Source organism: Malaya genurostris, chromosome 3 (genome assembly GCF_030247185.1).
Source record: "Malaya genurostris strain Urasoe2022 chromosome 3, Malgen_1.1, whole genome shotgun sequence".
Lineage (NCBI taxonomy): Eukaryota > Metazoa > Arthropoda > Insecta > Diptera > Culicidae > Malaya > Malaya genurostris.
This window is the reverse complement of record NC_080572.1, coordinates 63841192-63867573: the sequence shown is the minus strand read 5'-3', so window position 1 is coordinate 63867573 and position 26382 is coordinate 63841192. Positions and strand designations below refer to the sequence as shown.

The window sequence follows — 26382 nt, the reverse complement described above, 5'->3', positions numbered from 1 at the left end:
CGAAAATCGTTCGAGAAAAATGTTCCGAACTGTGCTAAATGTCGTAGAGTATTCCACAATTTGGTCCTTCTAAAAGGCAGAAATCAATGCTGTACAGCATCTTGATAGTTTCTTCCAATGAAATGTGCAAATCCGAAATGAAATAATCGACGTCAAAATTTTATACGTGCTTATATGTGTGGCCGTTGGAACCGCCCATTTGTGAAAGAGCTACAAACGAAATCACGAAAAAAAGGAAACCTCTTCAGAAAATAATACTCTTGGTTGTTCTATATATTTTGCCAGCTACAACCTACAAAGATTAGCAATTTTTCATCACGCGTAATTTATTCTTATGATGATGATAGTTGTGGGGGATTTCAATATAGTTGCCTTAAAACAATATTATAGTAAATTCATCGATTTCATGAGCAACTATATGAAGTTGGATATGAAATCTGCTCCTTCACAAGCTACTACCCATGTATTGATCTTGTATTTGCTAGGAACATAAATGTAGAAAGCCGTAGATATATTTCATACTTTTCATATCACAGGCCTATTGTATCATTGATCAATCCAGCAGTTTAAAGTTTTCTTTACTAGAAGATTGTAATCGGTTGTGAACGCTATACCTACACAAACCATATCCACCACGAACGCTTTCATAAAAGGTTCTTTACAGAGCCACCATTATTTAATTATAAAGAACTATACTGGTTATTTCCTAATATTTAATTGTGTCTCAGAATGTTTAATGTAACTAATCTGTACTTTAGTCTAGGTGCAAATTCTAGTAGTGAAAAGTTTCACAATTCACACAATCGATCAACTATCAATTCGAATTCGAAAGTATAAAGAAATCGTGTCAGTTTTATTCGTATTCCCGACATCCAGTTATGTCTCTGACATTACACACCCGTACTTTTTTGTGCAGATTTTGGGCACTATTGATAGGAATGTAAATAACCATGTTTTTCACGTGGAACAGTGAAGTGAGTGTCGTATGCTGCACTCTAATTGTATATGTCAAACGAAATTCGTTGTATCTTCCAACATGACAATATTGGATTATGGTTTATTCACCAGAAAGCTGCATCCAAACAAGAAGAAAGGCAAGTTTTCTTCTGTTCAGAACATAGTTTTTGATCTAGAAAATAAGATCCAACACAATTTGCGTAGAATACTCCTAATGGGCAGTTGCTTTTGTCTTGTTGTTGTGGCGCTGCTTACGAGCCACCCTGTTGCCATCCTTCCGAGAGAGAGAAAACGATAGACTCCGAGAGAAAAATAACGAACCAGTCAGTACAAGTTCGCCATCACGAGAATATACGCGTTTCAGAATCACAGAAAATAAAACTACTTCTTTTCAAGCTAAACCGTTGTGAATCTGTTTGAAATTACGATCTCTGTCCCCACATTGGTGACCCCGACGAAAGCAGTAATTCATTCGTCCGTTTTCGCAAGGAAATTATCGATAACGTCGTCACGTGAATTATAAAAAAGACGCGCTGATTCCAACCTCAAAATGGAACAACAAGCTGAGACTGCAGCAGCCGTGTCGGTTAAATTACCCGAATTCTGGAAGAATGACCCCCACATGTGGTTCGCACAGGCGGAGGCCAAATTCCACCTGGCACAAATAACGAAGGACGAAACGAAGTTCTGGCATATTATCGCTAGGGTTGATCAAGGTGTTATATGCCATGTGTCAGATTTGGTAGCAAATCCTCCGGCTCAGAATAAATACGCGGCTATTAAGGAACGACTCATTGCTCGTTTCGCGCTCTCGTCTCAAGCCAGACTGGAACAATTGCTTGGCTCATGCGATCTTGGAGACCTCCGTCCTACTCATTTGCTCGCCCGAATGCAAGATGTTGCCGCTGGGCTGAGCGTGGACGAGAATCTCATGAAAATGCTATTCTTACAACGTATGCCGGTCAACGTACGAACCGTATTAGCTATAAGCGACGGTAGTCTTTCCAAGCTGGCCGAGATGGCCGATAGAATGATTGATTCTGCGCTTAATAATGTTGCTGCTATTAATGTTCCACAAGAACCCGCTAGTACTGGCGACAGTTTGGAGGCTCTGAAAGAAGAGATACAAGTACTCAGTGCGGAGCTTCGTCGCCTAAAGGCTGGACCAATACGAAACCGAAGTCGATCTGCGTCGAGAACGAAGACTGGAGCAGATATGTTTTGCTGGTACCATCGCAAATACGGATCTGATGCACAACACTGCAGAGAGCCCTGCTCATTCAATCGAAAAAAAACTAGAAATTCGCCCTCCTGACTCGGCGCAGGTGGGCGCTAACTTCACGAGCCGTCGTCTGGTGATTTTTGACAAAACACTCCGCACAAACTTTCTTATAGATACAGGATCCGATGTATCTATAATTTCCGCGATGAGAAATGACAAGATAAATGGGACAGCGTCGTTCTCCTTACACGCTGCAAATGGAACGAAAATCAATACATATACAAGCAGATTTATTTCTATCGATCTCGGGCTTCGTAGGCGATTCACTTGGCGCTTCATAGTGGCTGACGTCAGCAAGGCGATCATCGGTGCGATCATCGGTGCGAATCGACGGGACAACCAAACTCCGCTCACAAGGGAATCTTGTTCCGGTCGATATCCATGGAATCCGAGTCATCGATTCCCAAGACCCGCTCAATAGTATTATGGCCGAATACCGTGAAATTTTGTTTCCGTCATCAATCCAGAAAGAAGTTATGCACGACGTAACCCACCACATTGTAACTCATGGACCTCCCGTGGCATCGAAAGTTAGGCGAATGCATCCGGAGAAGTTAAAGGCAGCGAAGGATGAATTTCGAATAATGTGCGAAATGGGAATTTGTCGTCCATCCTCTAGTAGCTGGGCCAGTCCTCTCCACTGCGTTCCGAAACGAAATGGAGAATGAAGGTTCGGCGGTGACTACCGCCGTCTAAATAAAGTTACTGTTCCAGATAGGTATCCCGTGCCACACGTCCACGACCTTCTCAACCGTTTCGAAGGTAAGACCATTTTTACAACGCTTGATTAAGTACGGGCCTATTACAACATACCTGTAGAGGAAAAGGATATAGAAAAAACAGCCGTCATCACCCCATTTGGGCTATACGAATTCGCAAGGATGCCATTTGGCTTGTGCAACGCAAGCCAAACCTTTCAACGGTTCATGAATAAGCTGTTTGGAGATTTGGACTTCGTCATTGTTTTCATTGACGACATATGCATTGCCTCAGCAAACGACTCGGAGTACGGTGATCACGTACGTTTAGTTTTGGACCGTTTGAAGGAGAATGGACTGATGATAAATATTGATAAATGTAACTTTTCCAAACCTGAAGTCGAATTTCTCGGATATTGTGTCAACAAGGATGGCATTCGTCCGACGTCATCTCGAGTTGAAGCCATTCTTAATTACGAGCTTCCCACAACTGTTAAGGACCTTCGTCGTTTCCTCGCATTGATCAACGTCTACAAACGATTTATTCCACATGCGGTAACAGTTCAAGAGAATTTACGAAAGCTGATTCCTGGTAATAAAAAAACGATACAAGGGCAGTTGCATGGGAGCCCGGTGCGAAAACATGTTTCGACAGATGCAAACAGTCACTTGCAGAAGCGGCTTTACTTCACTTCCCGGACGCTTCCAAACCACTAGGCCTCATGATCGATGCCTCAAATTTTGCGGCTGGTGCTGTTTTACAACAATTTGATGGCAGCTCTTGGCAACCCCTGGGATTCTTCTCGGCAAAGTTCTCAACGAAATATTCGAGCCAGCAGAAATATTCGACATTCGGCCGTGAACTCACGGCAATGAAGCTGGCAGTAAGATATTTCAGATACCTTGTCGAAGGACGTAAGTTTACGATCTACACGGATCATTATCCACTCACTCACGCATTAACTACCGACCCTAGTAGTCGTTTGCCGCATGAAGAGAGATATTTAAGATACATTGCTGAATTCACGACTGATATACAACATATTAGTGGGAAAAACAACACTGTAGCGGACACTCTATCGAGAGTGGGCGCGCTTGTGGGAAACATAGACTTCCACCGGATTGCTAAGGATCAAAGCAACGATCAGCAACTGAAACAGTTACTGGGGTCAAGAAAAACATCACTGAAGTTGGAACTGAGAAATTGTCCTTACGTAAATAACCCTATTTATTGTGACGTTTCAGCCAACCCTCGTGTACGACCATACATTCCTGAGTGTCATCGTTCGGAAATAATGTCACAGCTTCATGGACTCGCTCATCCTGGTGCAAAAGCAACAAGAAAACTCGTAACAGATCGATTCGTTTGGCCATCAATGAACAAGGATATTAACCATTTCGTTAAAACTTGCCAACAATGTCAGCTATCCAAGGTCACACGACACACGAATGCACCACTCGCGAAGTATGAGGCACCGAAAGCACGTTTTCGTCATATACATATGGATTTGGTAGGTCCTCTTCTGCCGCCAAAGGATTGTAGATATCTGTTGACCATAATCGATCGTTTCACGCGGTGGCCCGAAGCAATTCCGCTTCAGGACATGACGGCACCCACTGTAGCAATGGCACTATATTCGGTGTGGATTGCACGATTTTGTACCCCAGAAACCATTACAACCGATCAGGGACGGCAATTTGAATCAGAACTTTTTAAGGAGCTGGCTCGATTATTAGGTGTACATCACATTCACACAACAACCTACCACCTGCAGGCGAATGGTATGGTGGAGCGATTTCATCGCACGTTGAAGGCTGCTTTAATGTGTAGATGCAAAAAACTGGTACTATCACTTACCGTTGGTACTGCTTGGGCTGCGGTCTGCATATAGAAATGAATTGCTGTGTTCATCTGCCGAACTAGTGTACGGACAGGCACTAAGAATTCCTGGAGAGTTGTACGATCCGCCAGATTTTAATGTTGATCGAACGGAGCTAGCAAATAATCTACATCGTACATTCTCAGAACTCAAAGCACCAGCAGCAACCCGGCACACAAATGAACGCGCATTTGTGCATCCCAATCTGAAAACATGCACTCATGTGTTCGTCCGAGTTGACACCGTCAGAAAACCACTTCAACAACCTTACGAAGGCCCCTACAAAATTCTTCAGAAGAACGATAAATGTGTGAACGTCTCAATTGCTGGCAAAAGAGTGACCATCTCAATAGATCGAATAAAACCAGCACACATCTGTGGAGAAAGTTTTGCGAATCATTCACAAGACGATCACCGTACCAAAGTTACCCCAAGTGGCCACCGCGTCCGTTTCTTGGTGTAACTGGGGGGACTTATGTGGCGCTGCTTACGAGCCACCCTGTTGCCATCCTTCCGAGAGAGAGAAAACGATAGACTCCGAGAGAAAAATAACGAACCAGTTAGTACAAGTTCGCCATCACGAGAATATACGCGTTTCAGAATCACAGAAAATAAAACTACTTCTTTTCAAGCTAAACCGTTGTGAATCTGTTTGAAATTACGATCTCTGTCCCCACATTGTTTTCATTCGTGCTACGCCGTCCGGAGTCCTATTTGTATTCGTTTTTTTCGGTGACAGCTGCAGATAACAAAATCTAATGTTGTGTCTTAGCTAAGAAGTTACAGCACGTTGAATTGGTGAATTTAACTAGAAAATTTGCCATTTTAACTATGGTTCTAGCATTTTTAAAGGAATAAGAAGTAACAAACCCAAGTTAGCAATATCACGATTTTTTTTTGTTGTCCCCCCTGAAAATGTTCAACAAGAAGTATCTGTGGCAAGTTTGATAACGATTCGTTCAGCAGCTCCGGAGTTCTGTCGTTCCAAACATTACACCCCCCTTTTATGAGACCATTACTACACACCCCCACCTCACCCCCTATAATCATATCTAATATATGTAAAATGTATCTATGGTCATCAACAAGTATCGATTCTCATCAAATTATATAATTTTTTTCATGACCCTCCTGTTAATGACACTTGCTACGCTTCCTCTCCTATCAAAATACCCTCATAAGCTTGGATGAATGGGGGTACCGTTACCCTATATGACTAACAATAGGGACCGTTTATAAACCACGTTGACCAAAATTTGGAACTTTTGAGCCTCCCACAAATACGCAATCGGCAATGAGATGCGATGATTCTCAAACGCCTTTACCGGATGAACGATAGGAAAGAGATATTTTCCGCAAATTCGCACTTAAGCAATGCCATACATTTTCTTTGTTTTTCGAATCTGACTTGCTTCAGGTGATGAAGCTGATGAAACATAATTCTGACTTGGTTGGTTGATTTCCGTAATTTTTTTGAGAATAAAAATATGAGACTACGTAGACTTTGCACAAAACCCCCCTCCCCCTTGTAGACACACGTAGTCTTTCATGAAACCACCTCTCGCCCCAGATAGTCTACGTGGTTTATGCATGGCCCCATACAATAGAAGGAGAATTCATCATTTTCATATACGTACGTAACATAATTGGCATACACCTTCATTTTTAAGTAACTAATTGTACACTTACATATAACATACTATATTATCTTAACTTCTAAATGATACCTACTTTGAATTCAGCTCCCTCATGCAGCATACAGGACTGACAGTCCTTAAAGCTGAAGCACGTGGGCTGTGCGTACAGTGTAATCAGTGTGTTGTTCTGAACTTTCGAGCGTCCGAAGTTAACTCTGTGGTATTCATATATAGTTTTTTGCTTCGTGCCTGAAAGTAACAGAGAAAAAAGAAACGCTATTAAAATCTTAATGCTGCTTTCGAACACACAAACAGACTCACGGAAAATGGTCTTATCGATGATGTATGCATCGGACAAGCCCACCTTGACCGGATGTTTATCGTCGTAGATTAGCTGGATGTCTATCGGTATGATTTTGTAAGCGAACACAATGTCGCCGGACTTGTTTAGCGTGGCACTGAACATGAATGAACCATTTTCGGGCCGATCCTGCAGCGAAACGTTTTCCCACACCACCGTGAATGTTTCACCTGAAAACATTGTATGGAATGTTACTCAATTTATTGTTGGTTGCAGATTACAATGCCTACCATCATCACGGAACTTGACAAATGAGTTATTTGACAGACTAGTGTCAAAATTGGCCATTAGTGGAGCTATGTACTGAGTAGATGCCAGCCAAGAGTGAACGTAGTCTCCGGTATATAAAAATCCACCAGTTGCGATCGTGATGTTCCGGATTGGGTATCCATAGTAGGGAAAATCAAAGGACAGCAGTACGGTCTGTGAGATGTATTAGAAAATGTTAAAAAAAACACTTATAAAGAACAAAGGAACAAAATATCATTTTTGGCTAATTAGTTCTATGAAATTGCATTGGGTTTCCGCTAAAAAATGACAGCATGTTTATTCTGTAAGTTCAATTGAGAAATACGAGTTTCAATAAAAAGTTGAGCATGTTTTTAGGCGTTTAAAAAAAAAACAAATCAAAATGAACAATCGTATGAATGACTAATTAAATCAGGAACTATTTTTTTCTTTAAAATACTGATTTCGGTCTCTCTGTGAGTAAAACAAATAAATTGGAAAAGTTCTCAGAACACTCTTAAAGATTTATCTCTTAATTAGATACGTCATTTAGAAGACGGTTTACAATTCTTTTTATTCATTACCCTGCAATGATATGATTAATAACGCAGATGGTCACGCTCATGTAGGTCACTGAAGGCAGGGAAGGAATGTTAGTTCTCTGCTCTCACCAGAGATGTCATTTATACCTCAATTTAATACAGATTAATACATATCTCACAAAAAGTAGAAAGAAAAAAATTTAATTTTAGTATTTGATTACAGTGACGAGATAAAAGTCTATCAATCAATGGACAAATCACAAATTAATATGGAAATTTCTTGTGAAATCCATTTATATTATAATTTGAACTGATATTCAAGGAAGTAATGGCATCATGAAACTTTACTGTCAAACTGAGAGTTTTATGACCTGACTTGACGTTGCATTTTGGGCGTTGAAATTTCATGTCAAATTATAAAGTCAACATTTTCAAACTAGATAAATATATGGAATTACAATTCAATTGTTGTGGATAAAAAAAACTATGACATTTCGGTGTTGAATATTCTTGTGAGTGCGGCAATAACTGATTGAATCTACCATCCAACAACCACAATCTATTGAAACAACATCTTTTAGCATAATTTTGTTGTAAGAATTTCATTTTACTGTGAATACAGATTAATACAGATTTTTTATACGAAGCAATACAGATTTTCTATGAAAATATCTGGCATCTCTGGATCTCACCAGAAGTGTCACAGAAAAGAAGTGGCGTTAGGGGCTGTCAATAAAAGACGTCACACTTTTTTTGGCAATTTTTGATTTTCAATCATTGCACAGTTGTCCGGATCCACAATTTAGGGGGACAAAAACACTTGTGGCTTAGCCTTATACTTTAGAGCTATGATGTCTTCAGAACAAATGATCAGTGAAAGATAAGCCATATTTTGAAGCATATGGTATTAGGGTGGTTCTAATTATTAAGGTGATCCAACAATTATTTTCCGTATGTGTTGAGATAGAGGACTGCATCCTTCGGCAAAAATGTAGTAAAACTTATATTAAGCAACTTTGCCGAAAACACTATTGTAGTATCTCTAACGGTTTTAGTGTTACAGCTATTTTAATAGAGCAACTATATATATATATATATATATATATATATATATATATATATATATATATATATATATATATATATATATATATATATATATATATATATATATATATATATATATATATATATATATATATATATATATATATATATATATATATATATATATATATATATATATATATATATATATATATATATATATATAATCGTTTAGTGAATCTAGAGGATGTATTCAAACGATTTCTTTTAACGTCTGATCCTGTAATAGCATTATCGAATAGAGTAACAACCAACGTGAGTGTACTCCATCTTCCAGATTATGCAGCTGAATTAGTTTTAACACGCTAGAAGACAGCAATACCTTATTTTAATATATAGCTAATAAATGTATTACATGAAAGAGCATTTTTCAATGAAAAAACCCAATGTTTGAACAAAATTTTAAAAATTTGAAAAAATATCTCCGCCGCCATTTTTTTATAAACATGCTCGAAAGTGTTTTCTATCAAATGAAAGAAACCGATTTTTTATCATTTGCTCCAATGTGAGATATAGCAGTTCAAAAATGATCTGTTTTTCAACTAGTTTTGCTCATAACTTCGGTTCTGAAAACGCTACCTGAATGCACTAGTCATGAAAAAATTGGTTTCAACAAACTCTAAAAGATATTCAAAGACACCAAAATCGAGAAGTGAAAATTAAGAAAGCTAGAGCAAATAATCAGATTTTTTTAGGAACACCCTCAGTTGCTATATTAAAATAGCTGTAACACTAAAACCGTTAGAGATACTACAATAGTGTTTTCGGCAAAGTTGCTTGACATAAGTTTTCCTACATTTTTGCCGAAGGATGCAGTCCTCTATCTCAACACATACGGAAAATAATTTTTGAATCACCCTAATAATTAGAACCACCCTAATACCATATGCTTCAAAATATGGCTTATCTTTCACTGATCATTTGTTCTGAAGACATCATAGCTCTAAAGTATAAGGCTAAGCCACAAATGTTTTTGCCCCCCTAAATTGTGGATCCGGACCACTGTGCATTGGATGAGTCGATCAGCTTTGATCTTGGTGGGGGAAAATCACATAGGATCAAGATAAGACATGACATGATGTACGTCTGAAATCGTTGATCCCCCGCTGAGGGGTGTGAAAATTAGTAATAATAGCAATCCTACAGGAATTTATAACTAAGGATTACGCGTGTCAAATAGACTTTTCCAAAATCATGGAACATTGTCAATTTTGTATCTTTGATAAATGCTCTTTTAACACTCGTTATCAACCGATTTCGTAACGTTACGGTTTACACAGTTTCAACATGCATCCTGTGTTCGATTTCGCAACCGTTGTTTCATTTGCAATAAAATGAATACTAGATTAAGAGAAATAAATGCTAGATAAAAATTTCGTGAAAATAATAATATATTGTTAATTTGATAGCATTCTCTACGCAATAGCAATGCTCCATGCAAAATTAGTTTAGAAAAATATTTAACACCAAATAGTGATTAGAGCGACAAAAGACTTTATTTTACTTCCAGCTGGTTGATGCTGATGATGATGTTTATGATGATGCACTATTTTGATTAAACTCAATAAAACGCTTTTTGACATGAATTTTATTCATGGAAGTAACAGGAGCACAGGGTTTGAGCACACAGCAGGCGCTGCGTTTGAAAGGCGCGTTTGAATTGCCCTAGCAAAACTTGCACTCCTCCCGGGTAGATGTGAATAGTAAACGAAAATCAAAATAATAACAAATATTACCATCATATCTTGTCTTGATGTTCCTGTGCTGTCAAAGCAATACTTCAAATTTTCTTGATATTTCATCGAAGGAATCTTCTTGATAGATTAGACAATATCTATTTAGTATCAACATTTGTTATTATATCTTATTTCGTTATTGATGAGGCATACCAATTTCATTAAGTACAATTGATCCAGTGGTTCCTTTTTCAAATAGAATACAATTCAATATACTGCATCAGAATAAGATAAGAGAAATTCTTATGATAAACTATTCACAAAGTAAGAAAATAAAATTACTGAAAAATTCGGCTTTTGCTCTTGCTTTGAAGTTACAATATATGGTAGAATTTTATTTTTTGATGCTATTTTCTCATGCAGACTTTGCAATGAATTTTGATATTTTAACTCTTATTTCAAAATAAAAAATGTTATATTCTACCATTGAGATGTTTGGTTTTAATAATTGGTTTGCAAATCACTTCTACCCGGGCCGTTACTTCTGTGTATGATATTTAAGCTAAACAGTGTAAATTAATCAGCTGCATGACATGCTTTATGATTGAACATCTTTTTCTTATCATTATAATTGTTGATAATCACAACATATATGTTAATGTTATTTGCTGGTTTTATTGATATTGCGACCGACCAAGCAAACTTTTTGAATTTTTTTCATTCTTTGTGTGGTTTATATTCCACATCTGCTTACTACCTATCATAAGATTTCCGAAAGTTAAAAAATCTATAATTCCAAGCGAATGGTGCACCCAAACTCATATACATTGACTAAAATTGTCAGTGCATAACATAAGTTAAACCGTTTGAAGGCATCTTTTTTTACTCAAATTAGGCAAAATTTATTAATTTCTCTAATTTACTCACCCCTCCGTGCACTTTTGCTGATCACAACAGAAATGAATTCCTGCATCATTCATTTCCGAATTTACAAGAAGAAGCTTTTACATCAACAAATACACGTTTTCCTATATGTATATATGTATGTAAACGTTTATTGTATAGATTTTTTCAGGAAATAGGGCAAATCAGTAATATAATTAGGTATTTAAAAAATGCGCTCATTGAAAATATTGGACGTCACATTACAACAACCCTCCCCCCTTCCCCCTGTCACAAAAGGTCACGTTTTGTGAGACTCCCCCTTGCGGCGTGACGTCTTTTAATGACCCCTAAACGAATGTAAGCTTTAAAATCCGTTCCTCAAGCCTAAACGCAGAAAATATATCTTGCAGATAGTCGTTTGCATTGGAGAAAAAGAAAACGAAAAGTAGACTACAATTGAGAAAATTCTACAAAATCAGTCCTTTTAATGGCACTAAATGTTATCTAAAGAACTATTAAGACTGCTTCTTTGCAAATCGAGGGTGAAAATCATCAGTTAAGTACAAATCTTGAATAATTTGATTTGTGGACTTTTCGCTATGCCAAATTTATAACGAACGAACGTTAGCTATCATTCTGGCGCATCGCGTTCGAGAAAAATGTTCCGAACAGTGTTCTATATCGTAGAGAATTCTACAGTTTGGTCCTTCTGAATAGCAAAAATGAAACCCGGTAGCCTTTTGATAGTTTATTTCACTGAAATATGCAAATCCGAAACGACATAATCGACATCAAAATTCTATTAGTTGCTATTTTTGCGACCGTTGGGACCGCCGCCCCTTTGTGAAAAAGCTACAAACGAGATCCACTGTACTAAACTGCCATCCTTTTTTCTAGAATACAAACGCAATCTTTTGAAACAGAATGGTCCTTTTCAATACTGTAAATCTTAAACGGTCAAACGGTATCAAACCGTTTGCTATCTATACACATCTCGAATGCAATCCTACGTCAACCTCGCGGTTGTCTCTGGCATTACATACTCCAAGTTTTTTTTTATTATTGAATTTTCAAATTCGATTTTTTTGTGGAACACCCTGTAGAATTAGAACACTACTGAACATGCTCTAAGTAACAGTGCAATTCGATAGAGGAACGTACTAACGTAAACTACACAAACATTTGTCAGAAAGTAATGTACTAATTACAATTAAATGTTAACTGCTGTTCAGTACACTGTAAAAAACAACACGTTATGGATTTGTAAGGCACATATTAGCCGATCTCACTCTTCCCCCCGCATATATATAACAAAACGCCACCATTATTCCCACTCACCGTTGCTCTCCGATGTGAATTGGAAAGTAAACTGCTGACGTTCATATTATCCAACCGCTTCCAGTACGCATCGCTTGCACTTTTATCAGTCGTCCAAACGCTGTTGTAGTATGTATGGTAGTCTTCCTGTGTGTAGGTGATGTTATGGTTCTGCAAAGTGGTGTTCAGATCAGCTTCGCTTCGTTCAACCGTGTCGATATTGATGGCATCGCTCAGTGGGTCTGCCGTAGTTGTCGTGGTGCTACCATCGACGCCCGCTACTTTAGCGACCCCAAGGCCAGACTTGGTTTCTATGGTTACATTGATTGCACTGCCGCCCGAAGGGGTTGAAACCGTCGTAGGTTCCGCTCCCGGTTTGATAGACACGATAGAAAATTCTTTTCGCTGACCCGTCCCGTTGTAACCTAATAGATGATCGGTGTAGACGGTCGAACTGTTCAAATTCAGTGGTTTCTTCCCGGTGAGATTTTCGTTCATCAATTTTTGCTTCGCTACGCTGGTTTTATTTTCACTTATGTTCGGCTTGTGGCCAAATATCTGTACACTGTCCGGGGTTTCCAATTCGCCGGACATTCTATCTGGTGCTTTCGATGGGCTTGAGCGCCGCACACGGCTCGCTACCGGAGAATCTGTAATGTAGAAAAGAATATGAAGATTGCAGGAAAACTGACCTATGGATGGGCGATGAATGTTTGCAATTAAAAATATGTACACTTAAAAAAAATCAAGAGTTGAAATCTTTTCTGACTAGAAGTAACTAGCTTCGTGCAAAAGGGGCAAATGTTATCGCATTCACAAGGGCGTTGAAGCTGTAATTAGTTGCCTCGTCTTGATGAGCAACGGCGCCGTCGAAGGGTCAGCCGGTCAATCAGCTACGTAGCTCTAGAGCACAGTGGCATGTCTAGAATTTGTCAGAATAGCAGCAACCGTGACTCCTTCATTACATGCGTCAACGATCATGCGGGCATAATATTTACACACCCATTCACGAACATAATCTCGGAGTAGAGCGATTTATGCAATGATAAGGGAAACAGATGCAAGGAAGTGCATTCTTATATATATATCTGCGAAGAGAGGTGACCAGTACAAATATGATGGGTTGAAATTGATACGAATTCCTTCGCCTTAATTACAACTACGAAAAAACATTGTTCTGAAATAGTGAAAATATTCCATCGAAGACGAGCGAATAATTGCAACTACTATTCACACTCTTCATTCGGAAGTATAAAGATAAGGGCCGTTTATTAACAATTCCGTTTGCTATTATTGATTTGTCCGTAATAAAATATTACCGCTTAATGCAGCGTTGCTAATGGCAAATAAATTCGCTACAACATTGACGATGGCGCCGGGTGTTTGTGTTGACCTGCAACGACGTTTGTTATAAGAAAAAAAAACGTAATCAAGTGATCCTGGGAAACGAACATGTGCCACCTGTCATCATATGATAGTGTATATAGAAAACGACTCGACACTCAGATGGTTTTGCTAGATAATGAAGATTTGATTTAATAGTGAACATTTGAATCGAAACCGTCACATAATGACCCGATTTAGAAACAAATCTTCTACATCAATGTATTAACACGTGGATCAATAAGTCGCGGGACTAACCAAGAAAACAAAACTCAGCTTTATTCTCAAACATCTCAATACTTTTTTGTAAAGACTGTACGGACGCAACCAAAAACCGGTGCCATTTGGCAATGGTTCAGAATCTGTCAATTTTTATGGCTGCGTCCTGTTGTTTACACTCTTCTCTAACCACTTGTGCAGTTGTTTATTCGTTTTCATTAGTCTGTTTCGAAATGCGTGGACTTTCAGCAGAACAACGTCGAAAAATTGTGTACAAATGGTGCTCAGAACGCGGACTGTCACTGAGAAAGATAGCAAAAATGGAAGGAGTAAGTGAAAAAGCCGTGCGAAATGCAATCAGGAAGTTCGGTGAGGATAACACCTTTGAGGATAAACCGAAAACGGGTCAAAAAAAAGGTCCTGCTAACCCTCAGTTGGATAAACGTATACTGAAGGCGTTCGAGCAAAAGAAGGAGGTTTCAGGATGTGGCCAAAAAAGTGGGCACTTCGAAGTCAATTGTTCTTCGTGCTAAAGAACGTTTGATTCTTCGAACCTATAAGAAGCAGAAACAACCAAAACATAGTCCGGAACAAGAAGCATCGATCAGGCCGAGAAAGCTGTACAATACGATTCTTGCTGGAAATTTGAACTGCATAATCATGGACGACGAAACTTACGTGAAACTCGATTACAAATTCTTGCCGGGACCACAATATTATACGGTGCGAGAAGGGCAAGTGTTAAACCAGTCCGAGACATCGATTGAAGTCGAAAAATTTGGTAAGAAAGCTATGGTCTGGCAAGCAATTTGTAGCTGCGGTAAGATTTCGAAACCCTTCATCACCACTGCTTCAATGAACAGCGAAATATACATCAAGGAAAGTTCACAAAAGCTACTTCTACCCATGATTCGAAGCCACATGGATCCTGTCTTCTGGCCAAATCTGGCTTCTTGCCACTACTCGAAATCAACGGTAGAATGGTATAGTACCAAAAATGTTACTTTCGTCCCAAAAGACATGAATCCACTAAATTGCCCACAACTTCGACCAATTGAGGAATTTTGAGTATTAACGAAGGCACATCTTAGGAAACATGTCTCGGCAGCCGAAACCAGTTCAAAAAAGATTGGAAAAAAGTGTCAAAACTTGTCGCCAAGAAGTCTGTACGGAATTTAATGAGGAACGTTCGCAAGAAGGTGCGCCAGCTAGTCTACTAAGTAGCAAATGTGGAGAATAATATTCTGTTGTTGTAGTCTAATATTATCAGTATATTGAATAAAATTTGAATATCCAAAACTTGTGAATTATTTACAGCGAAATCAAAATGCGTCATTCAGTAAAAACCATTCAAGCGAAGAGGTTGTGTTTCGATTGTACTGGCTCGTGAGTTAACGGCTGCTACCGAGACAATTCTAAGCTTCAGGTAGTTAAACTGCCCATAGCAAACGCAATATTCGGGGCGTTTCCCGACTGGAAAGCTAGCAACGAAGGCCATCCCGTTCATACGCACAGAGGTGTAGAGACACAGAGGTGCGAGAGCATAGAAGTGACGAGTCACAGAGGTGCCATCGCATAAAGGTGCGAAGACGAAGGGGTGCAAAGGCACAGAGGTGCTAAAGCAACCCAGTGCTGATCTACCAGGTACCAGAATTTGTACGCTGCGTAGGATCAAAAGAGACGGCATATATCGCGAGGTGCTACACTGCAAGCATCGCATTTGATCGCCACCAAGAGCAAAAGCACTGTACCTGGGGTCAGGTACAGCAAGTGCAGTGGTGTTCACAACGAGATAGCAACTAGGCAGAGCAACTGAGATAGCAGTAAACGACAGAAGACTGCCAATTGGAAACAGCAAAAGACTGCCAATTGGAAATCGTTGGAAGAGCTTCACGTCGTTCTTCACGATAAAGGAACAGAGACATCAGCTACAAGGTAGATTTAATTTAATTTATTTTTTATTTCTTATATCTGAAATTTTACTAAACATAAGTTTTTATTTTGGTATTATTAATTTACAAAAAAAATTTAATGTAATGGATGATCTCATGGAAGATCATCCGAATCCGATTCCGGATACTAGTAAAAGTTTAAATACTCCGAGGGCTAAACATTATCCACAGGGTACCACTGGGCCATGGATAGTCTATCTTCGAAAAAAAGAAAAGATTTTAAACTTGATGCAAATTACAAAGGATTTGACATCACATTTCTCTGAAGTTAAAGAAATCTGTAAGGTTAATAGAGATAAAATTCGAGTTGTAGTTAACGACTTGAAACAGGCAAACGATATTGTAACCTGTAAATTATTTGCTATTGAATATCGAGTTTACATTCCATCGAAGGAGGTAGAAATTGACGGTGTTGTGACTGAAGCAAGTCTGACAGCAGATGATTTACTTAAAAATGGAGTTGGCCGTTTTAAAAACTCCATGCTTGAGGGAGTTAAGATACTCGAGTGCAAACAATTGTACTCAGCATCTATTGTCGATGGAAAAAAGTCTTATCGTCCCTCAGATTCGTTTCGCGTAACATTTGCCGGATCTGCATTGCCTAGCCATGTCTATATCGATAAAATTCGTCTTCCTGTTCGGCTTTTCGTACCGCATGTTATGAATTGCACGAACTGTAAAAAATTCGGACATACAGCTACTTACTGTAGTAATAAGTCCAAATGTATCAAATGTCAAGGGCCTCATAAGGATAATCTTTGCGATAAAGATGTTGAAAAATGTGTTTATTGTGGGGAAAGCCCTCATGATGATCTTTCAGTGTGCGCTGCATTTAAGCTGCGTAAAGACAAAATGAAGCTTTCTTTAAAAGCACGGTCTAAGCGCACATATGCAGAAATGCTCAAAACGGTCATACATGTCTCCCCTTTGGAAATCGAAAACGGTTTTTCAAATCTTGCGGAGCCAGAGGAATCTGACTCTGACGGAAATAGTGAAGATACCTCGTTTGTCACTCCTCAAGGGTCTGTTAAGAGGAGATTAACAAACCACAAAATACCAAAAAAGACACCTAAAATTATACCTTCAAAAAAAGATCCCCGTGTTAAAGCTAAAAAGCCAAATTTAAAACCAAAAACTGTGCCTCCTGGTTTGTCAAATTCACAAACCAATCCAGGAACTAGCTCAAGAAAAGACAATAATCCAGTGGGCTCCATTTCACATTCACCAACAGGATTACTGAAATTTTCGGAAATTGTAGAATGGATTTTCGCTGCATTCAATATTTCTGAACCTCTAAAGACCATCATAACAGCATTCCTTCCAATAGCTAGAACTTTTTTGAAACAGTTATCAGCTCAATGGCCAGCTCTTTCAGGTTTTGTATCATTTGATGGATAATTTATCATCCGCCGCAAATGATTCAATCACTGTCCTGCAGTGGAATTGTCGAAGCATCATGCCAAAACTTGATTCATTTAAAGTTTTGTTGCATAGTCAAAAATGTGATGTATTTGCTTTGTGCGAAACATGGCTTACATCAAACATAGCCTTAAATTTTAATGACTTTAACATTATACGTCTCGACAGAGACTCCCCGTATGGTGGAGTGCTTTTAGGAATTAAGAAATGTTATTCCTTTTATAGATTAAACATTCCTTCGACTTCTAGTATAGAAGTTGTTGCTTGTCAAATAAACATTAAAGGAAAGGACATTTGCATTGCTTCGGTATATATTCCTCCAAGAGCTCAAGTTGGACAACGACAGCTTAATGAAATTGTCGAAGCCCTTCCTGCTCCACGTTTGATTTTAGGAGATTTCAATTCGCACGGAATGATGTGGGGTTCCGTTTACAATGATAGCAGATCATCTCTAATATATAATATTTGCGACAATTTTAGCATGACGGTACTAAATATGGGTAGCATGACACGGATCCCAAGACCTCCTGCACGTCCAAGTGCATTAGATTTATCTCTTTGTTCGACTTCAATTCGACTAGATTGCACCTGGAAAGTATTTCCTGATTTACATGGTAGCGATCATTTACCAATCATCATCTCAATTAGCAGTAACAAAGGCATTGCTAATTCAGTTAATATTCCATATGATTTGACAAAAAATATTGACTGGATTAAATACCAAAGTAATATTTCAAGTGTCTTAACTTCAATGGAAGAGCTTCCCCCACTTGAAGAATATGACTTCCTCGTTTGTTCGATTCTGGAGGCCGCAGAACAAGCCCAAACCAAACGATTTCTTGGTCCATCGTCTAACAGAAGACCTCCAAATCCTTGGTGGGACAAAGAGTGCTCAGATGCTAAACACGCGAAACAAAATGCTTTCAAGACGTTTTTAAAACGAGGAGGAGGAACTCCTCAGAATTTTGAAAAATTCTTGGTTTTAGAAACCAAGTACAAGAACATACTTCGGGTTAAGAAATGCAGCTATTGGAGACATTTTGTGGAAGGTTTGTCAAGAGAAACCTCAATGAGCACTCTTTGGAATACGGCCAGACGAATGAGGAATCGTAACGTAGGAAATGAGAGTGAGGAGTACTCGAATCGATGGATATTTGATTTTGCGAGGAAAGTTTGTCCAGATTCCGTTCCTACGCATAGCATTGTTAGGGAGTCTTCTTCAAATGATGATTCCATTGATAGCCCCTTTTCAATGATGGAATTTTCCATAGCACTCATGTCTTGTAACAATAACGCTCCTGGATTGGACAGAATTAAATTCAACTTGGTGAAGAATCTGCCCGACCTCGCAAAAAGACGTTTGTTGGAATTGTTCAACAAGTTTCTTGAGCAAAATATTGTTCCACCTGACTGGAGACAAGTGAAAGTTATCGCCATTCAAAAGCCGGGGAAACCAGCTTCCAATCACAACTCATATAGACCCATTGCGATGTTGTCCTGCATCAGAAAATTGTTCGAAAAAATTATTCTACGACGTCTCGACACTTGGGTCGAGACGAACGGTTTGTTGTCAGATACTCAGTTTGGCTTCCGTAGAAATAAAGGGACGAATGATTGCCTTGCATTACTTTCGTCTGACATCCAAATTGCCTTCGCTCAAAAGCAACAAATGGCATCTGTATTTTTAGACATTAAAGGAGCATTTGATTCAGTTTCCATTGATGTTCTTTCAGACAAGCTCCACCAACATGGACTCCCAGCGGTTATAAATAATTATTTGCACAACCTTTTGTCAGAGAAACGCATGCATTTTTCACATGGCGATTTGGCAACAATCAGAATTAGCTACATGGGTCTCCCGCAAGGCTCATGCCTCAGTCCGCTCCTCTATAATTTTTACGTGAATGACATTGACAGCTGTCTAGTAACCCCATGTACACTAAGACAATTGGCAGATGATGGCGTGGTTTCAGTTACTGGATCCAAAGCTATTGATCTGCAAAAACCATTGCAAGATACCTTAGATAAATTGTCCGTTTGGGCTGTTCATCTTGGTATCGAATTCTCTGCGGAGAAAACAGAGCTGGTCGTCTTTTCAAAAAAGCATGATCCCGCGCAACTTCAGCTTCATATGATGGGAAGAATAATCGAACAGGTTTTGACTTTCAAATACCTCGGGGTGTGGTTTGATTCCAAATGCACGTGGGGAGGACACATTAGGTATCTGATAACGAAATGCCAACAAAGAGTAAATTTTCTTCGAACAATAACAGGGTCTTGGTGGGGTGCTCATCCGCAAGATCTAATAAAATTGTATCAGACAACGATACTTTCAGTGATGGAATATGGATGCGTTTGTTTTCGTTCCGCTGCAAATTCTCATATTATCAAACTTGAGCGAATTCAGTACCGTTGTTTGCGAATTGCTTTAGGCTGCATGCATTCGACACATACAATGAGTCTTGAAGTTCTGGCGGGAGTTCTTCCATTAAAAGATCGATTTTGGGAGCTTTCATCACGCCTGCTAATAAGATGTGATGTGCTGAATCCCATGGTAATTAATAATTTCGAACGACTAGTCGAGCTTCGATCTCAAACAAAATTCATGACAGTATATTTTAACCATATGTCACAGGAAATCAACCCTTCAAGATATATTCCTATCCGTGTCAGCCTCCTAAATGTACCTGACTCAACTTTAATTTTCGACACATCCATGCAGCGCGAAGTGCGTGGAATCCCGGACCACCTACGCTCTATGGAAATCCCAAAAATATTTTCAAGTAAGTTCAGGCATATTAACTCTGAGAAAATGTTTTACACGGACGGATCGCGAATGGAAGAAGCGACAGGGTTTGGTATGTTCAACAATAATGTTTCGGCCTCATTCAAGCTTCAAGAACCTGCATCTGTTTATATAGCAGAGTTAGCAGCAGTTCATTATAGCTTGAATGTAATCGTCACATTATCTCCAAACCATTATTTCCTCTTCACAGATAGTCTGAGTGCAATTGAAGCCATTCGCTCAAACGCTGCTGGCAAAAATGAACCGTTTTTCTTGGGTAAAATAAAACAGTGTCTGAACGACATATTGAATAATAATTATCTAATCACAATAGTTTGGGTTCCGGCTCATTGCTCCATTCCAGGCAATGAAAGAGCCGATATTTTAGCCAAACGTGGTGCTATTGAGGGTGAAATTTATGAGAGACCGATTGCTTTCAACGAATTCTATAGCGCGTCTCGCCAAAGAACACTTGCCAGCTGGCAAGCTTCTTGGGATAAAGATGATCTGGGTCGGTGGATGCACTCAATTATTCCTAAAATATCGACAAAGGCATGGTTCAGGGGACTGGATGTGAGTAGAGATTTCATTCGTGTGATGTCCAGACTCATGTCCAATCACTACACGTTAGATGCACATCTCCTTCGAATTGGACTTTCCGAGACTAATCATTGTGCTTGCGGCGAAGGTTACCGCGATATTGACCATGTTGTTTGGACATGCGTGGAGTTTCGTGATGTCAGATCTCAACTAATAAATTCCTTGCGTACCCAAGGTAGACTATCCAATGTCCCAGTTCGCGACATTCTTGCTTGTCGTGACCTTCCATACATGAAACTTCTTTATCATTTCATTAAATCCATTGGAGTTCCAATTTAAATTTTATTTTATGTTAAACTGTTTTCTCTTCCATGAGTTCAACCAATAGCCAACTATAGGATATTGAATATAAGTGGTGAACTGATACAAACAATCCTGAAATAGTTATAAGATCATGTACAAAATAAATGTATTTTATTTAATGTAATTAAAATAGCAACTCGCTTGATAAAAACAGTGTTTAGATTAACTAATGAGTACCAACATACTAATATGATATTCGAAATGTATTAGGTTTAAACTACTATGTATTGTGGATGCCACGGCGAAGAAAAACTTATGTATATTGCCTATGAAATAAACGTATTTATGAAAAAAAAAAAAAAAATCAAAATGCGTCCATACTTCAGTCTTTAGAATAATTTATCTTTTGCTTTTTGCTTTTTTTAAGCGTTTGTTTCAGCGATAACTGCCTCGTTGAGGTAGAATCTCCTTCCTTGGAGTTTTTAATTTTTTTTAGATCTGCACTTAAATAGTACTCGTTTGAGGCCATATCCGGTGAATATGGTGCAATTTCGCATTGCAGTCAATGAACAAAATGCCATGAGCATCTCAAAGTACGCGGCAACCTGTATGCACTGTCGTATGATATCTTCAAGATGTCAGCGATCTCACTTGACATTGATTTGCGGTTCATAAAAACGATTTTTTTTTTTCATAAATACGTTTATTTCATAGGCAATATACATAAGTTTTTCTTCGCCGTGGCATCCACAATACATAGTAGTTTAAACCTAATACATTTCGAATATCATATTAGTATGTTGGTACTCATTAGTTAATCTAAACACTGTTTTTATCAAGCGAGTTGCTATTTTAAATTACATTAAATAAAATACATTTATTTTGTACATGATCTTATAACTATTTCAGGATTTTTTGTATCAGTTCACCACTTATATTCAATATCCTATAGTTGGCTATTGGTTGAACTCATGGAAGAGAAAACAGTCTAACATAAAATAAAATTTAAATTGGAACTCCAATGGATTTAATGAAATGATAAAGAAGCTTCATGTATGGAAGGTCACGACAAGCAAGAATGTCGCGAACTGGGACATTGGATAGTCTACCTTGGGTACGCAAGGAATTTATTAGTTGAGATCTGACATCACGAAACTCCACGCATGTCCAAACAACATGGTCAATATCGCGGTAACCTTCGCCGCAAGCACAATGATTAGTCTCGGAAAGTCCAATTCGAAGGAGATGTGCATCTAACGTGTAGTGATTGGACATGAGTCTGGACATCACACGAATGAAATCTACTCACATCCAGTCCCCTGAACCATGCCTTTGTCGATATTTTAGGAATAATTGAGTGCATCCACCGACCCAGATCATCTTTATCCCAAGAAGCTTGCCAGCTGGCAAGTGTTCTTTGGCGAGACGCGCTATAGAATTCGTTGAAAGCAATCGGTCTCTCATAAATTTCACCCTCAATAGCACCACGTTTGGCTAAAATATCGGCTCTTTCATTGCCTGGAATGGAGCAATGAGTCGGAACCCAAACTATTGTGATTTGATAATTATTATTCAATATGACGTTCAGGCACTGTTTTATTTTGCCCAAGAAAAAAGGTTCATTTTTGCAAGCGGCGTTTGAGCGAATAGCTTCAATTGCACTAACACTATCTGTGAAAAGAAAATAATGGTTTGGAGATAATGTGACGATTACACTCAAGCTATAATGAACTGCTGCTAACTCTGCTATATAAACAGATGCAATCTTGAAGCCTAAATGAGACCGAAACATTATTGTTGAATATACCAAACCTAGTAGCCTCTTCAATTCGTGATCCGTCCGTGAAAAACATTTTCTCAGAGTCAATATGCCTGAACTTACTTGAAAATATTTTTGGGATTTCCATCGAGCGTAGGTGTTCCGGGATTCCACGCACTTCGCGCTGCATGGATGTGTCGAAAAATAAAGTTGAGACAGGGACATTTAGGAGGCTGACACGGATAGGAATATTGAAGGGTTGATTTCCTGTGACATATGGTTAAAATATACTGTCATGAATCTTGTTTGAGATTGAAGCTCAACTAGCCAAGGGGATTCAGTACCTCACATCTTATTAGCAGTCGCGATGAAAGCTCTCAAAAACGATCTTTCAATGGAAGAACTCCCGCCAGAACTTCAAGAGTCATTGTATGTGTCGAATGCATGCACCCTAAAGCAATTCGCAAACAACGATACTGAATTCGCTCCAGTTTGATAATATGAGAGTTTGCAGCGGAACGAAAGCAAACGCATCCATATTCCATCACTGAAAGTATCGTTGTCTGATACAATTTTATTAGATCTTCCGGATGAGCACCCCACCAAGATCCTATTATTGTTCGAAGAAAATTTACTCTTTGTTGGCATTTCGGCATTTCGATACCTAATGTGTCCTCCTCACGTGCGTTTGGAATCAAACCACACCCCGAGGTATTTAAAAGTTAAAACCTGTTGGATCATTCTTCCCATCATATGAAGCTGAAGCTGCGCTGGATCATGCTTTCTTGAAAAGACGACCAGCTCTGTTTTCTCCGCAGAGAATTCGATACCCAGATGAACAGCCCAAACGGACAAGTTATCTAAGGTATCTTGCAATGGTTTTTGCAGATCAATAGCTTTGGGTCCAGTAACTGAAACTACGCCATCATCTGCCAATTGTCTTAGTGTACATGGGGTTACTAGACAGCTGTCAATGTCATTCACGTAAAAATTATAGAGGAGCGGACTGAGGCATGAGCCTTGCGGTAGACCCATGTAGCTAATTCTGAATGTTGCCAAATCGCCATGTGAAAAATGCATGTGTTTCTCTGACAAAAGGTTGTGCAAATAATTATTTATAACCGGTGGAAGTCCATGTTGGTGGAGCTTGTCTGAAAGAACATCAATGGAAACTGAATCAAATGCTCCTTTAATGTCTAAAAATACAGATGCCATTTGTTGCTTTTGAGCGAAGGCAATTTGGATGTCAGACGAAAGTAATGCAAGGCAATCATTCGTCCCTTTATTTCTACGGAAGCCAAATTGAGTATCTGACAACAAACCGTTCGTCTCGACCCAAGTGTCGAGACGTCGAAGAATATTTTTTTCGAACAATTTTCTGATGCAGGACAACATCGCAATGGGTCTATATGAGTTGTGATTGGAAGCTGGTTTCCCCGGCTTTTGAATGGCGATAACTTTCACTTGCCTCCAGTCAGGTGGAACAATATTTTGCTCAAGAAACTTGTTAAACAATTCCAACAAACGTCTTTTTGCGAGGTCGGGCAGATTCTTCACCAAGTTGAATTTAATTCTGTCCAACCCAGGAGCGTTATTGTTACAAGACATGAGTGCTATGGAAAAATCCATCATTGAAAAGGGGCTATCAATGGAACCATTATTTGGAAAAAATTCCCTTATAATGCTATGCGTAGGAACAGAATCTGGACAAACTTTCCTCGCAAAATCAAATATCCATCGGTTCGAGTATTCCTCACTCTCATTTCCTACGTTACGATTCCTCATTCGTCTGGCCGTATTCCAAAGAGTGCTCATTGAGGTTTCTCTTGACAAACCTTCGACAAAATGTCTCCAATAGCTACATTTCTTGGCCCGAAGTATGCTCTTGTACTTGGTTTCTAAAGTCAAGAAATTTTCAAAATTCTGAGGAGTTCCTCCTCCTCGTTTTAAAAACGTCTTAAAAGCATTTTGTTTCGCGTGCTTAGCATCTGAACACTCTTTGTCCCACCAAGGGTTTGGAGGCCTTCTGTTAGACGATGGACCAAGAAATCGTTTGGTTTGGGCTTGTTCTGCGGCCTCCAGAATCGAACAAACGAGGAAGTCATATTCTTCAAGTGGGGGGAGCTCTTCCATTGAAGTTAAGACACTTGAAATATTACTTTGGTATTTAATCCAGTCAATATTTTTTGTCAAATCATATGGAATATTAACTGAATTAGCAATGCCTTTGTTACTGCTAATCGAGATGATGATTGGTAAAGTAAAAACGATTTCATAAATTTTCACGATTTCCGGTGTAATTACCCACGTGCACATAAATATTTTCTATTTCTACGTTTCGCCTTCGGCTCATCAGTGCATCAGCAGTTTATGTTGAACTGCTAACGCCACTTAACGGTTCAACATAAACCGCTGAGCAGACGTAAAGTTAATGTTATTTGTATATACACTTATTACACCGAAGGGCTATGTCCTTACTAACGTGCCGAACGAAACGAAACTACGTGACGGCATTCTGGTCGTCGAAAGATTGCAGTTATTTAGGGGTTTTAGTACCGCATGGGAATCGTTTTGTGCTGAGTGCATAGAAAATAGTTATGTTTGTTGTGTTATAGATGCGATCTCCACCGATATACATTCTAGTATTAAGGAATTCAATGAAATGTCATATCTTAGAACACATATTTAAATTGGGAACGTGAGTAAGCTTGCTATATTTACTTTCTCTTATAGAAAGGGTATCATCTGTGAAAATTGACTTTCATACCGAAAATAGTATATGAGAAAGGCAAAAAGCAAATAATGTCGCTTAATGTACTCAGAAATGCTAGAACCGATTTCCGCAAAATTAGATTCAAATGAAAGACTTAACGGTCTCTTAAAAGTTCTCCAATTGTCATTCGATCCGACTACCGATTTTGGAAATACAAGGTGGTAAAAATTCCAATGGTCGGATCCGACCCGAACCCGAGTACAGAAAAATATGTTTTTCGAGTTCGGGTGTCGATTTTTTCATTTTTAACGGGTTTCGGTTTTTTTTTGGGTTTCGGAACTTTTTTCGGGTTCGGGTCGGGTACGGGTAAAATTTTTTTTTAATGTGGAACACATTTTTGTTTTCTATATACGGGTGCAAACTAGAAACTCAAGAAAAATACACGTAGAAATGTGGTCAGGTTTTGAACAATTACAGCTCAGTCAATTTTGTATCAATTATTAATATTATGTCACCATTTGATTAGAAATATTTTTACGTATTGATTTGAATGTACATAGCCATGTATTTTCAATTGTATATCATTGAAATGTTGATGAATAGCTAGCAGTGTCCTATTTTGTCTGCAAAAAATCGCCGGCATACCGAATTTCCCTGCCATAGTCGACGGTTTTGAAGGAGTAAGCGATATATCAAAGGGAAAGCATCGCTCTGATTGGTCAATCGAATCAAAAGCGAA

General features: G+C 38.8%; 1 protein-coding gene across 3 annotated transcripts in view; it reads right to left on the bottom strand.

Moving 5' to 3' along the window:
- Positions 1-26382, bottom strand: part of LOC131439030 (plexin domain-containing protein 2) — a 73500-nt gene that overhangs the window by 12379 nt on the left and 34739 nt on the right. For all 3 annotated transcript variants that reach the window (XR_009231043.1, XM_058609527.1, XM_058609528.1), the window contains exons 2-5: positions 12592-13220; positions 7046-7238; positions 6776-6985; positions 6549-6703 (exon numbers count right to left, since the gene is read on the bottom strand). Coding sequence is in view for 2 of the 3 variants with exons in the window: in XM_058609527.1 (XP_058465510.1) it covers positions 6549-6703; positions 6776-6985; positions 7046-7238; positions 12592-13220 (1187 nt within the window). In the remaining variant the exon portion in view is untranslated. The remainder of the gene's footprint in view (positions 1-6548; positions 6704-6775; positions 6986-7045; positions 7239-12591; positions 13221-26382) is intronic.